The 16,884-nt window shown below is 40.8% G+C and overlaps 1 protein-coding gene across 2 annotated transcripts in view; it reads right to left on the bottom strand.

Annotated features, from left to right (window-relative positions):
• TSPAN5 (tetraspanin 5) overlaps nucleotides 1-16,884 on the bottom strand; it is a 147,818-nt gene that overhangs the window by 13,771 nt on the left and 117,163 nt on the right. For both annotated transcript variants that reach the window (XM_045019887.1, XM_045019886.1), the window contains exons 2-4: nucleotides 13,745-13,795; nucleotides 2,877-3,023; nucleotides 787-957 (exon numbers count right to left, since the gene is read on the bottom strand). In XM_045019887.1, coding sequence (XP_044875822.1) covers nucleotides 787-957; nucleotides 2,877-2,942 — 237 coding nt within the window. In that variant the 5' untranslated portion in view covers nucleotides 2,943-3,023; nucleotides 13,745-13,795. The remainder of the gene's footprint in view (nucleotides 1-786; nucleotides 958-2,876; nucleotides 3,024-13,744; nucleotides 13,796-16,884) is intronic.

The following is a 16,884-nucleotide window of genomic DNA, read 5'->3' as shown; positions in this document are numbered from 1 at the left end:
TAAAAAGCATTGTATGGGTGCTGCAACTAAAGATGGGCAAAAATCTTTTCAGCAAATAGTAAATTCTCCAAAAAAAATGCATTTTGGGGGCACCAAAATTATTTGCAAATCTGGATATAATTCAGTGAATAGTTTCTGTCCCCAGCCCCAAAAAACAATAATTCCAAAAATGCCATTTTAAATTGAGATTTTGTTTTGAAAAATATCATTTCAAATAGACATTTGAAATGTTTTGTTTCCATTTAACTCAATTTTTTTAGTTTTTCATTTTGTCAAAAACAAAACAAAAAAAACATGAAAAAATTTCAGTTTCCATGCAAAACTAACTGAATTTTCTTTTGGATTTTTCACTTCAGCCATTGAACTGAAAAATCAGTTATTCACTTAGCTCTAGTTGCAACTCTTATAGTAATGAAATAGTTTAACCCTCCATGAACAATGGAGAAGTCTTCAGAAACTTGTTTTTAGGAAAGCTACATGATCTAGTGGCCTAGAACACAAGAATGGACATCAGGAACTTGCAATTTTCTAATTCTGGATCTACCACAGACTCCCTCAGTGACTTTTAGACAATTCACCTAGCCTTTTGCCTCACTTCTCCCATATATAAAATGGGGTTAATAACTAGCCTAACCTCAAACGGGTGTTGTTGTGAAGATTCAGATATATCTATAGAAATGCCATTAAGTAATTGCCACGCATATGTGCTAAGTATTATATTCTAAAGCACTTTTGTTGCTGCTTGCAAAATCCAACAGATGAGAAGTAAAAGTAGAAACAACTTACATATTCCTGTGTGAAGTCTATAAGGTTTTGCAAATCAATGTCATCTCTGTATGCTCTGATGTTATTGTTTATAAAGAAATACAGCTGGTCTTTGATCCAGTCTTTGAAAACAAATGCTAGAACACCAGCAGTGAGCTCCAGGAAGAAAATAATTCCCAGGAATACAGAAAACTATGAGAAAGAAGAGAAAAAAAGTTACAAGAAAAGGACAATTTTGCCTCTGTGGCTAAAGGCTTATTTTCCACGGCTTACAAATAATCAGAATGTGAATGACCTGAAACTGGACGTTTTGTCAGTTTCAGCAGGCTTATTAACACACTTTCAATGTACTCCTACCCACAGTAAACCTGACTCTTTTAAAAATGTTATTCATAATCAGCTGATAGTGCAGGATTGTACAGTTCTGTCTGGCACTTAACAAAGACCAACATTTTCAAAGTTGGGTGCCTAAAGTTGGATACCTCAGCTGGGATTTTCAAAAGGACCCAAGGCAGTTAGGGGTAAATGTAAATGGGACTCCCTGAAACCCTCCCCTCTGACAATATCAGCCTTAAATCCATATTTAGGTACCTAAATTTTCAAAGGTGTTGAGCAGCCAATGGCATCTCTGAAAATCAGTTCACTTATTTGAGTGCCAAAAATTAGGTGCAGAAATCATCTATTGGCACCTAGGTCTGTCTGTATAGTTTGGCCTCAGAAAGCATTTAAAGCAAACACTGGTAACAGCAGAAATTAATTAATGACTAAGTTACAAAGGAATGTCTGTGGAATTACTCATTATAATCACATTAAAACCAAGTAAGTTCATTAAGATTAATGCAAATGCAGTGAATGCCAAAGGCATTACTAATGACGACATGCCACTTTCTCTAAACATCTCCAGTGAGTCTAGATGGAGTTTAAAAAATTCCACATGATCCAGATATATTACAGCTCTCTCTGTTCTGCAACTGTGCCTTTGATTCTCATTTTAATATTTCTTTTTTGGTCATTCAGATGCATTTTTAATTTTTCCTGCAGCTACTGAATAGGAGGCTATTGGCAGGTGTGTTCACTTTAGAAGCATTCAGAGAAGCAAAGGAAGAAAGAAACAAGAAAGTTACTTTAATTTTCTGGTAACACAGGTAAATTGGAACTAGCTCAGGCTAGCTTATAGAAAGGCCTTGAGAACAGTAACTAAGAACCACCTCCTCTCTCTATACAGCAGTTCCACCCTGGGAGCCAAACATGGCACTGTTGTTTAGTAAGAAGCTTTTTCAAGTACATGTAACAGTTTATGGTGATGATGGCGTAGATTAGACAACAGCTTGCCAGGAGCCAAAAGGGTGAATGGGGATCACACTAAACTTGTGTAAAACAGACTAGCCTGCAGTCACACATCTTTAACTGGAAGATGTGCCCCACAGGGAGCGTGGTTACCAAAAGACAGACAAACCAGGCTGCTCAGCTCAAGATGGCACATTGGCTGCTGGGACCTGCCTGCAGTTTCTTTCATGACTAATAGTCCATGCCAAGGGAGACTGAGCAGTGCCATCATTAAGCAGTACAGGGCTGTGTTGAATTAGTCTGGGTTGTACAAAGCCAGGGATAGCTACAATAAATAATCCCCTCTATAACTTGATATTGTCTCTTCTTTACCATGAGGGACACCATGGAGCCTGCACTCTCACACCAACGATCATGTGGGCCACATTTGGTAGAGTTTTCATGTCCCCCCACATTTTACACAGGCATCTCATTATGGGCTTTCAAAACTCAATATGTACACTATTAAAGTAGGTTCCTCCTTTAGTGAGAGAAAGGCCAAGCATTAGATTGGATCCTTATAAAAGGCATGTGCTTTGCATTATGGCTCTGAACAGGATTGCATCATGCAAGTTAAAACTCAAAAACATAAGCAATTTGAATTACAGCTCTTTAATAGTTTCATTGTTCAAAGATAGGAAAAAACTAACATAGCAGAGAAATATAACACACTTGTGTCAAATATCCCCAAAGGCATTTTACAAGACTGCCACAGTTAAACAATAACACAGGACATCGTTTAACTTATGTAACTGATGAATCCAGATATTGCAACGGCTACTTACGAACTTGAGAAGGAAGGTATTTTCTCGCAAAGCTCCAATGCATCCTGCAAATCCCAAAATGAACATGACTCCTCCTACCACAAGGAAGAGCCAAACTGGATCAAAACCTCCCAGGTCAGTAATGGAGGAGATATTGGACAGCACTCCCTGGGAAAAAAAACAATGCCAAGGAATAACAGATGTGTCTGGTCTTCTATTGTGCAACGTCTGCTTTTGCTTTTCCTTTAAAATACAGAGAACAACATCAAATGGGTATTCTTCGGCACGTATCAGAGAGCAAAATTAATAAGCTCTTGGATGCACAGCAGATGAAAAGATGGACATTTCCTTTCAATGCACTGTGTGCACTGAAACAATAAGATACAGCGTGAACAACAAAATGCACCTCAGAGTGTCCTTTGCAAGGAAGTCATAGAGTATATCACACCACATACAGCTATGAGGGATTAATTTGCCAGGAGATCAAAGAAGCTAATGGGGTGGAAGGAAGATTAGTCTATTTTTGTTAGCTATTGTGGACAAGATTTATGTGCTTTATATTTTGGGGGTAGCAAGTTAAATTCTTACATAAACAACACAATTATAAATGTTATGGTCTAAAAAGCCATCAAAGGCAACAGCTGACATTTCTTTAATTTGGTTTTAAATCCAGAGAGTGGATACTACTCAGACATAGGAAGCAAGTTCCTCAGTTGTGGGTAGTAGTTGTTATGGGCCCTTCCTCCTAAAAAGATTTTAGGTCATATCTTGGGCAGACTAGATAGCCGGCCAATTCAGACCTCAGTTAGCAGTGACAAAACCGCTGTTGAGTAAGCAGAGTGCAGCTAGTGACTCAATAGTTAGCAATAAAACTTGGCAATTAATTTAGACTCTCTTAGGGATTTTTAAATCGGGGATGATGTGTCAAGCTATTCAAACATAAGAGCTGTGATATGGCTCATTGGAAACAGGATATGCAGTATTCCTGACAGAACAACTAGTAATAACCAGCCTGCATGTCATCTCCAACTATGGAGCAGATCTCAGGTGGATTGTGATGACGACAGCATTCCTGAGAAGGTATTATTTTGTTTTTTCTTAAATGCTCTGGGACAGATTCTGGCTGATCTTCAGATGTGCAAGGCTTGCAAGCCTGCACTAAGACTATCAGGATTCTGGTGCTGAGTTAGAGACCACAAGATAGCAGGAAAAGCACGATGGTCTCACACCATTCCTCCTTTCACACCACCTGGAAAAGGACGGCATATTAGAGGACAGGAACAACAACAAAGACATGATGCAACCCAGGGCTGGAGTACACACTAGAAACCAATAGCATGGATGTCATCCTCCTTCCTACCATCCTCCGACCTGGACACAGACATTATTCCCTGCCCCATTATATTCTTTTTACACATAGGGTAGGGCTACATTTGGAGCTGGGGGAATGATGCCCAGGTCAAGTACACATGGTCACTGTGACCAAGGCACCCCTGTGTTCACATCATACCCCTTACTGCAAAGGTATTTGTACACAATGTGTCTTTTGAAATATCATTTGAAAACTAATGACACACTGGTCAGTAATATCATTGTGAAATGTATGTGACAATTCTGTGTGTGGAATTATGGACACTCACTTTAAAGGGCTTTAAAATCTGTGACTAAAAGGTGTTTAAACCAGGTATGTCAGGGGGAGTTGATAAATGGGTCTTCTCAAGACAAAGAAAAGAGGCCAGCACCTCAAATCACATGTGGCCAAAATCAGTGGGCTATTCATTCATAGTGTAGGTTGCAGGAAGAGAACATTTACATTGTAAAATTGCAGCAGGATGCATCACACTGGAATACACCAACGGACACCTTAATCAGGATGGAGTCAGTCCCCTGGAGGAGACGGGAGACTGACCCCTGGGGATCAATTTGACCCTTGAAATAAAACACAGATTTTGATACGTAAAGGGACACAGAAACACTCTGGATCATCCTTCAGTTGAGGAGACAAGGAAAACCGCCTTGGAGACTCTGGTGATCAGCCAGCTATTGCTGGAAAAGGAAGATTAGTGAGGAAACTATCTTGAACAAAGACTGTAGCTTGTCAAGTTACGTCATAGCCATTAGAAAGTATTTTTACTTTTATTTGTTTGTAACCATTTCTATCTTTGTTCCTCCTACTTGGTATCATTTAACCTAAGTCATTGTGTTAATAAAAACAAGTTTATTATAAACCAACTCAGTGCTGTGTTTGAAGGGAAGGGTGTGTTTACCACTTACGTTACTAATAAACTTAATCCACTGACTCTTTAAAAGAGCAGCAAACTTAATATTTTCTGTGACTGTCCTGTGGTGGGGCTGTTCCTTGCCAAGAAATCTCTCTGTGGAGCATGGGGGCTAGAGTTCAATGATCAATACCTGCTAAGCAAGGTTTGGGGTGGGAGAGCCTTGGGCTGTTTACTGGTGAGGAAGACAGACTGGTGTGGCAGGGAGCTGACAACGAGTCTAATTTCCTGCATAGCTCACTCTTGCTGAGGCAGAAGGTAACAGTGGCTCACAGCAGAATGTTATACTGGCACTAGCTCTCATCAAGCTAGCGTGCTAAAAGTACTAGCACAGCCATGGTAGTATGGGCAGCGGTGAGTGGCAGCACAGTCTGGCTGCACTGAGCACAAACCCACCGGGACCCTGTGGTACATATGCGGGGGAGGTAGCCCATGCCACCACTCACTACTGCCCATGCTACTGCGGCTACATTCATATTTTTAGCCAAACTAGCATGAGAATGTCTACTTGAGCTGGGAATCACACCCCATCTCAAAAAGAACAGGAGTACTTGTGGCACCTTAGAGACTAACACATTTATTTCAGCATAAGCTTTCGTGGGCTACAGCCCACTTCTTCGGATGCATAGAATGGAACACACAGACAGAAGATATTTATACATACAGAGAACATGAAAAGGTGGAAGTACGCATACCAACTGGAGGAGTCCAAGCTCATCTCAGTTGATTGGATTCTTCCAGTTGGTATGCATACTTCCACCTTTTCATGTTCTCTGTATGTATAAATATCTTCTGTCTGTGTGTTCCATTCTATGCATCCGAAGAAGTGGGCTGTAGCCCACGAAAGCTTATGCTGAAATAAATTTGTTAGTCTCTAAGGTGCCACAAGTACTCCTGTTCTTTTTGCGAATACAGACTAACACGGCTGCTACTCTAACACCCCATCTCAGTCACTAGGAAGACCAAAATAGATTTAATGGCGTAATATTACAGAACAATGCTGACAGTCGTCCTGGTCTGAAACAGGCTGGTTGGTCTGCAAGCTGAAACAATCATCAACAATCAGCCAACAATCAGTCCTTGGCATTTCCAGCAAGTTACAAAAAGCGTACCACTAGGCTTGCTTCTAACTCTTATTATGTACATCCTACAAAGGAGGCACTGCAACAGCTCTATGGATATGCATGAAACATAACAAGGAAACAACAGACAGATACATGAGAAAGGCTGGCCTTGGAGGTACACAGGTCAGGAAACAGACCCTTTGCTCTAGGAATATAAGGAATGTTCTGCATGATAGAACAATGACTTACCCAAGTTCTGCACATACACTGTTTCCACATTTTCCTTAAGGACCTACAGTAACTACAGTGTTAAAGGAAACTCTGTCTTATAAAGAAAGACTACATATAGTCTTGTGTTACAATAGCTCTTTATATACATAGATCCCAGATGATGTCATAGCATGCACTAGTTCTGGGGAGGGCTAACGTAGGAGATGTAGCAGGGGTGTGCTCAACATTTTCTTCTTTTAAACAAAAACTACCATCGGAAGGGTGAACACTGTTACTTAATGACACATACTTTTTTTAATCTGATGCCGTAAGAGACTTTGGGCTTATTTAAAATCAAACCACCACAACATTCAAATCCTATGAAGATGGCCTCAGCCACATTCTACTCTGACTTACAATATGTAAATCTAGAGTATTTCTAGTGACTTCAGTGGAGTTACTCTGGATTTGCACACACAGAAGTGAGAACAAGATATACCCCTCTGTGATCATTTTATAGCATACAAGGCTCAGTCATGCCCCCACTAAAGGCAGCGGAAACAGAACCCAGCTACATAAATCTACTATGTATTTACATTCTTTTCATAACCTATACTGACCCCTAAGGACACAAAGCTAGATGCCTTTCTGGATCTTCAGGTTTAGCAGGGTTCATGGGATGCCAGTGCTCAAAATGCTGGTCAACTAGGATCTATAATACTGTAGCTCTAATTTGCCCTAGTCTCTGTTCTTTTCCTCGCCTGTTATAGAAAGAGAGCACGCACAAGGGGAGACTCCTCAAGGTAGCCAATTTCTAACTTGTATTGAGCCAGTAGAAGCACTACCTGCTAATGTATATTGTCCCTTTACACACCAGTTTTCCCTGCCCACTTTTGGTTATCACCAGCCTAGTATGGGTAACAATGAGCTATGCCTCAGGACAGAGGAGTTCGGTGGAGCACATGCTATATAATTTGCTGTCATGTTCTTCTGTACTGTTGGATCATTTTCTCTCACTGTACACAGAAGCTCCAGTTACCAACATCCTGGAGATACACAGCTCAGGATATACAACAGAGAGAGAGGTTTTGGCAATAAAACAACAGCTTTTAGTCTGAATGATAAACATGGTTTATGAAAAGGTTTAACAACAAACCTCTTGTTTATCAAAGATATTCTCAGGTACTTTGATAACAGACTCCTTAATGATGAAATATGGTGTAGGCTATCTTACAGCCCTCTCCTTTCTTGAACAGTTTGAAATAAGCTCTTAAGATCCTTAGTGATGCAGTATTTACAAGTATATTTTGTTTGAAATAGTGGGGCAATGACTGGAGCATATTATTCCATTTCAGACTGCTGAAAAGGATTGGCAGGACCATCTCATAGGAATGTCAATATATCCTTTCTATCCACACATCTGCCTGTCTGTCTTAGGGTTTTCTACAATGCCTGTCACCATAATATTCAAGCACTTCTGTTGATTTAATGGGTTATTTATAAGACAAATTGGGAAGACTGTGAAGATCCTAGCACTGACCAGCAGTGTCTTCACCATATCTTTAGCTGAATGTTGGAGGTGGAGTGGTGGTGTTTTTTTAAGAGGGTAGAGCAGAGGACAGAGAATCAATGGGTACTGTGTTCTAATCCTGGCTCTTCTACTGATTTGCTGTGTGTCCTTGAACCAGTCATTTAATATTCTCAATTTATGCAGTAATCTACCTCACAGGGGAGACAAACATTTGTAAAGAGCTTTAAAATCATTGTACACCTCTACCCCAATATAACGCGACCCGATATAACACGGATTCAGATATAATGCAGTAAAGCAGTGCTTGGTGGGGTTGGGGGGGACTGGCTGTGCACTCCGGTGGATCAAAGCAAGTTTGATATAATGCGGTTTCACCTATAACCCGGTAAGCTTTTTTTGGCTCCCAAGGACAGCCTTATATCGGGGTAGTGGTGTATTACGTAAATATGAAGTATCCTTTCCAGCAGCATAAGTAACAATAGTCTACTCTGCTCTTTTTATTTCTGCCTGGTCAAATCAGTACTATTGATATCTTAGATGTGAAAAGAAGGGGATGCAGCTTTTCCCCCAACAATGCTATTGTATTTCTATCCTGCACGTGCACTGTTCAGACCTTTGCATAATATTTGCCAGGAACCAGTTCACTTCTGCAAAAATCACGTGTTTTAATATTTTCCCCTCTCACAATGGCTTTGGTCCAGGGATGTGTTGTAGTCCCAAAAGGAGATTGAATAGGATATGTTCCCTGGCTGATCTTCAACTCAGCTGTTTGCAGTATTCATCCACCCTCTTAATGGTCTGCAATAGGTCAGAGTTCCTGGTTAACTATTTAACATCTACAAGTGTCCCTGAGCCAATTCAAGTCAGAATTTGCTTCTGCTGCTGAGGGGAGATGGAGAGGGGAAAGAGAAGAGAAAATAAAAAACTGGAGTGAAATCAACATAATGAAGTTATGAAAAGTCCTTTATTTCTAGTTATGCATTCGATTTCAGAGCATGAGGGTACAAGGGATGTGTGCATGCAATGGGAAAGATTGTTTTCATCCCTACCCCGCTCCAAATGGAAAAACTAAGTACTAATTCCATGGAGAGGTAGCAGAAAGAAACAGAAGGAGCCATCCCCTTCCACAAACATGGGGGAGAAATGCATAAGGCAGCAATACATGCAGAAAAGGTTTTGGTGGGGCATCCCTCAAGACTGATAGATATCGTGTTTCCAACGAGGCCCAAGCATTTCTGCAGCACTGGAGTGCCCTTACTGGGTCACTTTCACCACTACGGCACCAGAGCAGAGGACTCGTAGATGGTGAGTCATTCTGGGAAGGGAGGCTTAGGCTCTGTTCCAGACCTGCCAGTTGTCTTGCAGCTCCTTCTGATGTCTCTCTCTCCAGCCCACCACTGTAATCTCAGGCACAGCTCAGGGGAGAGGAAATCTGGCCTTGTAAGCAGGAGTTGAGGAGGTTCCTCACCACACTGCACATGCAATATTTGCCTGCTCTTTTCCCAGCCAGAAGGGTGCAAGGAGAAAACAGATGCTCAGGAGCCCAGGGAGGGGCCCATCCCCACTCATCACTCCTCTCAACCCCAGGCCTCCAACCCTCACTTATTCAACAGTCCCTGTACCACACTACAACAGAGAAGAATGCCAAGACCAGTGAGAAGGGACAGCACCAAGGGAGGACACAGAGAACTAAAACTACATCCCATGCTTCGCGGGCTTCACTGGAAAAGATTTGGAGGAACAACAATCCTCCCTCACTGCATCAGAGGGAAATTTTTAGGGGTGATCTGAGAGATCCCCTCTCTGGGAAAAGAGAAGAACTAGAGCAGCGATGCTCTGACTGAGGCTCGCGAGCCGTAAGTGCCTCTTTAATGCATCTCCTGTGGCTCTTTGCAGCACAATATTAAAACGCTGTGTGATTGAATTAACAACCAATCTAAGTTATTAACCAATCTGGATGCCTTTACTACATTATTAACATATTGTAGTGGATAAAATAACTATTCTTGGTGAGTCATTTTGCTGTGAGAATAATATATCTTAAAAAAATAGTAAATGAAACAATGAATTCACTCTACTTTGGCTCTTTTGGGTAATGTTGATCACTAATTTGGCTCCTGAACCACTGAGGTCTGAGTATCACTGAACTAGGGGAAGTGGTTGTGGAGGTGGTCAGAGGAAAAGAAAAAAAGATTCAAATATAGAATCATCTGGAGCATATTCTCCTTTGCAAACTGTGGGCTGATCTTTCACACCCTGCTCATGCACATGAGTAGGAATCTCTGACTAACATATATTTGGAGGGTGATGAGAAATGCAAGTATTTTCAATCACATTACTGCTTCATAATGGGAAAAATCGTTGAAAATTTCACATTATTGTGCATTTGAGTAAGTGTAGGGGAGAGAACAACAGTAATTTAAATGTGCCAAACCTGTTTCATTCCAAAATTTAGTCTCTGTAAACCAGAAAATATGTGGGGAGTGTTTACACAATTTAAGTTTCCATAATTTTTGTTACATTCATGTTGGAAACACAAAAACAACAACAACAGCAGCAGCAACATTTCACTAGTTACTTGGAACGGGAAGGAAACAAAAGGGAGAATGAGTGGTCTAGTTTCCTTGTCATAAAGGAATGAAATTCACAAAGTAAACTAACAGCACAGAGAAAAATAAAATGAGATTTTTAAAATCCATTCAGATTGAAAAGCTTCAGCTGTTATAACATTAAAAATTATTTTGACAGTGCCCCTTTAGGCACCAAACTCTAAATGATGAGTCACATAATAGAAATTATTCACACCACCAACCCCAATATAAAATCCACAAATGCACAAGAGCAGAGAGAGTGCTTTGCATTTTGCCCAATTTGCATGCAGCCCCAGAGATATGCACAAGATTCAAAATTCCAAACAAGGATTCAAACAAGCACTTGCTGGAAGTGGGTACCTGCAATCTCATGGCACAATTAGTGCATCTCTCCTTCCTGATCTTGCATCTTCACTGGGATAAAGCGAGGGAAGGAAAGATCTTTCCTCAAAAATCTCAGAGAAAAATTCAGCAGTAAAACCAGGGTGACGGGGTGGAGAGAGGTGAACTTAATCTTTACAGATATTCTCTCTCTTTCGGTTCACTGCCTCCTTGTTTCTCACAGCTCTCTTTCAGGTTCATGATTTAGGATGCTAATTTTTCCACTTTCTGTTTAGGCCTTGCTGACTGGCTGTCAAACCAGTTCCATTGGCTGTCTGACAAGTGAGTTCTAATGCTCCCCCAAAGGCTGCAAGGAAGGTAATGAGACTATGTAGGAAATTATTTTCTTTAAAATGCTGTTTGTCTTCAAGTCTCCTTTAGAAACAACTGGGGGCATGGGAAGGGATATGAAACCACCATGCGTTCCTTACACCTGCACTGCATTTGGAATCCGCATAGGGACCACCACTTGAAGAACTACAGTGCATTCCTCACACCTGGCATAAATAAGGCTGCAATTAAATGTGCATTATTTTATTAAAGCCAACCTTGGTAAGTGATATCGTTCAACTTTGAGTACACTATCTGGTACTCTACTTTCCATCATTCTGAAAAGGCTTTGAGATGTGGCAAGTTTGACTAGAGAAATCACTGGAGTGTGTGGAAAGGTAAAATTTAACTGGAAAGAAATTCAAATGACCGGGGGGGAGGATTTGGATTTGTATCCCCCAAAATCACAACTTACAGCAGCACAGTGATTTATTAAGCTCCAACTGTGCAAAAACTGATGTCCGTACAGTGCAGACTGTACACTCTGTGGGAAAGATACGCTCTACTCTGTGACTACACTGCATCTAGAACAACAGGGCCTCAGTCCTAGCTCGGGCCTTTGCATGACACCACAGTAAACATAATAAAACAGTCTTTCTAAAGCCCAGGTGTGTGAGGCAGTATCTTTTATTGGATCAACTTCTGTATAAAAGATATTGCCTCATCTCTCTCTAATATCCTGGGACCAACACGGCTACAACACACCACAAACAATTTCTGAAGCACCACATTTTTCCCACGCATGCACTCAAAATGCCTGCTGAAGTCAGTGGTTTCCTGTGCACGTGTCTGAGGAAAGAAACTGGTCCTACGACAGCAACATTTTTATTTATTCATTTATGTAAACAAGTCATACAGCCAAGACTGTCCAAACTGGCAGGTACCTACTCTTGCTTTGCTTTTTGTTTTTTTTAAAGCATGTAATATATTAACTCAGTTCTTCAAATCTATAGGTTATTTTAAAATGACATCATGATATTAAGTTTCTGCATCTCAAGTAAAATGTTTGCTGCAGTTTCTGGCTATTAATTTTTTACTGGATACATTTCTCCATGAAGAGACTGATCCAGTCTCACACTAATGAACTATATTAAAGACCTAATGAATTGTCACTCTGACAGAACAACCCTTTTGCTTTAGGACTATAGGCTAAGGAAACATTTATAATAATGGAAAAATCATTTTTGCTGCTTCAGGAAATGCTAGAAGAATTAAAAAAAAAAACCAAAACACTTAACTGGGAAGCCACTTCAAAATTAAGCAAATACTACTAATTTATGCCTCAAACCTGCAAAGACAAAAGCACATACTTTGCTTTACACACAGAGTAGCTGTATTTAAGTCAATCAGAATACTCGTAGCAGATAAAGCGAAGCATGTGATTACATCTTTGCAGGATCGGGGCTTTAGCACAATACAGATTTTCATAATGCACTTCAATGCCTGTTCAAAGCCATCTAAAATGTTTTATTGTTTTAAATTGTCTGTATTCAGAAGGAAAACAGATGGAACAACTAGAAGACTCCAACTGACTGACTTGCTTCCAAAATAGGCAAATTCATTCTGAATGTTTAGTGCAAAAGCTGAGCCAGAGACTGGGATTTCAATGTATTGTTTCTGTTTGTTCAGCCCCATTTATGAGCTTAGTAGTGAACATAATATCAATACTTAACACTAACATGGGGCTTTTCCTCTTCAATGCACTTTACAAATATTATCTAATTAATTCTCACAATATTCTTATCATCATAGGTATTTATTATTAATAACAACAAACAACAACAACATTAATAAGAGCAAAAGGGGAGGGAAATAGTTTTAATTTTTTTTGCGACTTTTACCTTGTTGCAGAACTGACCTGTTTACCCAGGATTCTGACACACATTAACTTGTTTTATACCTTCTAGTCTGGCACTGCCTTTCCTTCCCACTTACCATCCCCAAGCAGTCTCCCAAATTTAATCACATGAGTTAATAGCCTATCTGTGAGAGGATAAGAGTTACAGCATCAATCGCACAATGAAGGACATTCTACTTTTTTTTTTAAAAAGATAACTGAAGGAACACTATAGCTTAGTCAGTCTTGTGCTTATTTTTTTGTAAGTGTGTAAACTAATTTAAGCCACAGCTACCGGTAGTGTTGTAAATTCAGAGGCAAAAATAGAAAAGAAAAAAAAAACTCACTTTCATTTGGTTTGCCTCCCTTTATGACCGCACACTACCATACCAACATTGCCTACCATTGAGAGCTCTATGCTGTACTTTCCATATATGCGCTGCAGTGGCTATTCTGTGTGCATCTGTCAGTTGAGCTTTCTTGCCAATGCAGCCTCCAGAAAGATGCTGAGGTCTCTTTCTAGGTGAGGCAAGCTAAAGTTTCATTTGACAATGGGTCTTATTTTCTCTCCAGTACAGACAGCGTGTGAATGGGTAGCATATGTAACAGTTATTCAACTGGTCACTAAAAAAAAAAAAAGTTGAGTTTGTGTTATATTCAACTTACTTTTTCATTCCATGCCCACAATCCAATTCCAAGAAATGCTATGCCCAGAAACTGAAAGAAACGAGAGGAAATTGGGGTAAGAACTGTGAATTGACTGTTACAAATATTTCATATATCGATTGCCCCTTCATCTTCACCCCTCTGGCTGGGAACCTCTGTATCTCTAACAGTAATGTCGAGATTGGGCACCAACAGCACAGAAAAAATACAACTGCTTCTCCTACAATTCCACAATTAAAATCAGAGAATGAAAGGCTGCTTTCTTAGCTCAGAGAACAGCCAGAAAACAGCAGGATAAAGGGGAAGATCCCTAATGCCGCACAGCCCACTTAATGCTTTCCCACATACACATCTCAGATGCCATGAATGTCACCTCCTCAACCACTCCACAAATCAACTCAAAGAAATATCTCCCAAGACTCGCATAAGTCAAGATCTGTGACAAGACAACACAACAAACCATCATCATTTTGCAGCCAGCTGTACAGAGCTGCTTTCCTGGCAAAGCACAATAAAAGAAATTCGGCTAGAAGGAGGAAGCACTAAAATCCATATTCATGACCAGATATAGTTATGTTGCCCACATTATGGCCTATTAAACCTAAATCAATGGGTACATTTTTAGACCAGAACTGTCATCAGAAAAAAACTACCAGAGATAATCCTAAAATAAACCTAAACAAACATTTTATAGCTTTCTATTTATTGGTTGCTTTTATATTTCACGATGAACAAGCTACTTCAGTAGGCCATGCAGCCAACGATACACCAGATCTTTGCATATCTCAGAATGGCATAGCGCATTTTAGAACTATTGATCTCTCTTTCTGCATTCAGAAAATATTAAATAAATTAACTAAATGAATAAATAACAATCTTGCATTCCCAAAATATGCACTTGTTTCCTTTCTCAAGCAGAACTTGCAGAGCTGAGCTATACTTGTGGTTTTGGTTCAAAGAGTTTTGCAAAAACTTTCTTCCAGTTTTGCTACACATGATTTAAATACCTTTCAAGTTCTGGGTTTGTATGAACGCCAGAACTAAAGTCTATTGAGACAGATGAGGTTTTATATAGTATTAACTCAAACCACAAATTGGTCCAAGTTAATGGAAACTGAGTCAAGGCTGACAAATTTTGAGTGATTATTTACCATTGATTACATCACAATTGTCATGACTTTAGGGGACAGTTGACCATCTAAGGAATTCCTTGTTTCATGGAATATCTTCAGTACTGCACATGCCCATAAGATTAACATGTGCCATGTTGCTTTAGGATTGTGTAACAGTCAAAAAGTTGAGGCTTTAATATAAACAAACACACACAAAATAACAGCTAATAACCAATGAGCAAAAGAACTACTTAGAAATAATTCCAGGGACAATGAATTGTAATCACTACAATCATTCTTCTTTGGCAATAGGAAAATGTTGTTTTATTCATGTTTCATGGTTTCTAGGCATATTACTAGTTCAGTTGAAGGGTATGTTTGGCTGCTATGGCCCAGCGATACATGCAGACTAGCTTCTTTGGTCATCCAGGAGACTCCAGGATGACCCTGCAGCCCGCACTGATTCTCGCGTCTCCCATTGGCCGGGAATGGTGAACTGCAGCCACTGGGAGCTGCAGGGGGCCGTGCCTGCAGACGGTCAACATAAACAAAATGTCTCACGGCCCACCAGCAGATTACCCTGAGGCCTCGTGCCGAAGGTTGTCGACCCCTGGATTATAGTTATTGATATAACCCCCTCACATGACTGCTACTAAATTCTGACTTTTTTTTTTGCAAATGTGATGCTCATGTTAGGAGTCTGTCTATCTGACCTCTATGCAGGGGCAGCTCTATGGTTTTTGCCGCCCCAAGCACGGCAGTCAGGCAGCCTTCGGTGGCATGCCTGCGGGCGGTCCACTGGTCACGCGGATTCGGCAGCATTTCTGCGGGTGATCTGCTGGTCCCGCGCCTTCGTACCCACCGCCAAATTGCCACCGAAAGCGCGGGAACAGCAGACCTCCCGCAATCATGCCACCGAAAGCTGCCTGACTGCCACCCTAATGGCGACCAGTACGCCGCCCCCCGTGACTTCCTGCCCTAGGTATGCACTTGCTGCGCTGGTGCCTGGAGCCGCCCCTGCCTCTGTGCAATGGCTGGAGGCCGATGTAAGGAGATCCTTGTAAATGTTGGTGAAGTCCAAAGAGACTTCACCCAAAAGAAACACACACAGCTTCCCTTCCACACAAGGAAGGAAGGGGAAGGCTACAATAAAAGCAAAACAGAACAAAAATCCGCAAGGATCAACTAATTACAGTTGCAATAAAGAATGTAAAAACAGGAAGGAAGCGTAGGTCCAAGTTAAAATGAAGGAACCAGAGGGGCACACTGAGAGACTGCTCAGAGAAAGCATCTAAGCAATCATGGGACACTGGCTGGATATACGATCTATGGGGTGAAAGGAAATAGGTCCCACAGTCACAGAGAAATCGCATCACCACTATCACTGGTCAACCTCCTCAGCTGAAGGAGCCAGACAGACAAATTTGAAGACTGAAGTCCTCTGTTTCTCCACTGGACTGATACAGTATAGACCGTGGTATAGCGTTTTCTCCACACCCTGTCAGCATGACTGGATTTGTCCTACAGAGCACTCTAGTCTAGAAATGTCACTCTAGTAGCATTTCAGGTTATACAATTCAGATCAGATCCTCAAATGGTGTAAGTCAATGCGACTCCACTGAAGTCCAAGGAGCTATGCCAGTTTACACCAGATGAGGTGCTGCTCCTTCAAGTACATTTTAGTCCTTGGCCTCTCTGTTGAGATTGCCAACAAGGGTTCCAGTTAGTGGCATGGGTGGTAGATGTTTTTTTTCCAATATTAGAAACCTGTCCACTGGTCAAATTCAATGCCAGTTTGAATTGGGTGGGTTGCAAATCAATAACCTAGAGACAAAAGACTCTATATACCAATTCCCTGATCCACCTAGTCCCCTACTAAACTTTTACCACTTTCCTATGTCCCTGAATAAAAAGGGAAAATGGCCGTGTACGACGACATAATACCCTGAACCTTTGCCATTTTTTGTACGTATCCCTGCAAAGTTACTTTCAAGAAGTCAGCAAGTACCAAGCTCTAAAGACACGTAA

Source organism: Mauremys mutica, chromosome 5 (genome assembly GCF_020497125.1).
Source record: "Mauremys mutica isolate MM-2020 ecotype Southern chromosome 5, ASM2049712v1, whole genome shotgun sequence".
Classification (NCBI taxonomy): Eukaryota; Metazoa; Chordata; order Testudines; family Geoemydidae; genus Mauremys; species Mauremys mutica.
This window is presented reverse-complemented; position numbering and strand designations above follow the sequence as displayed.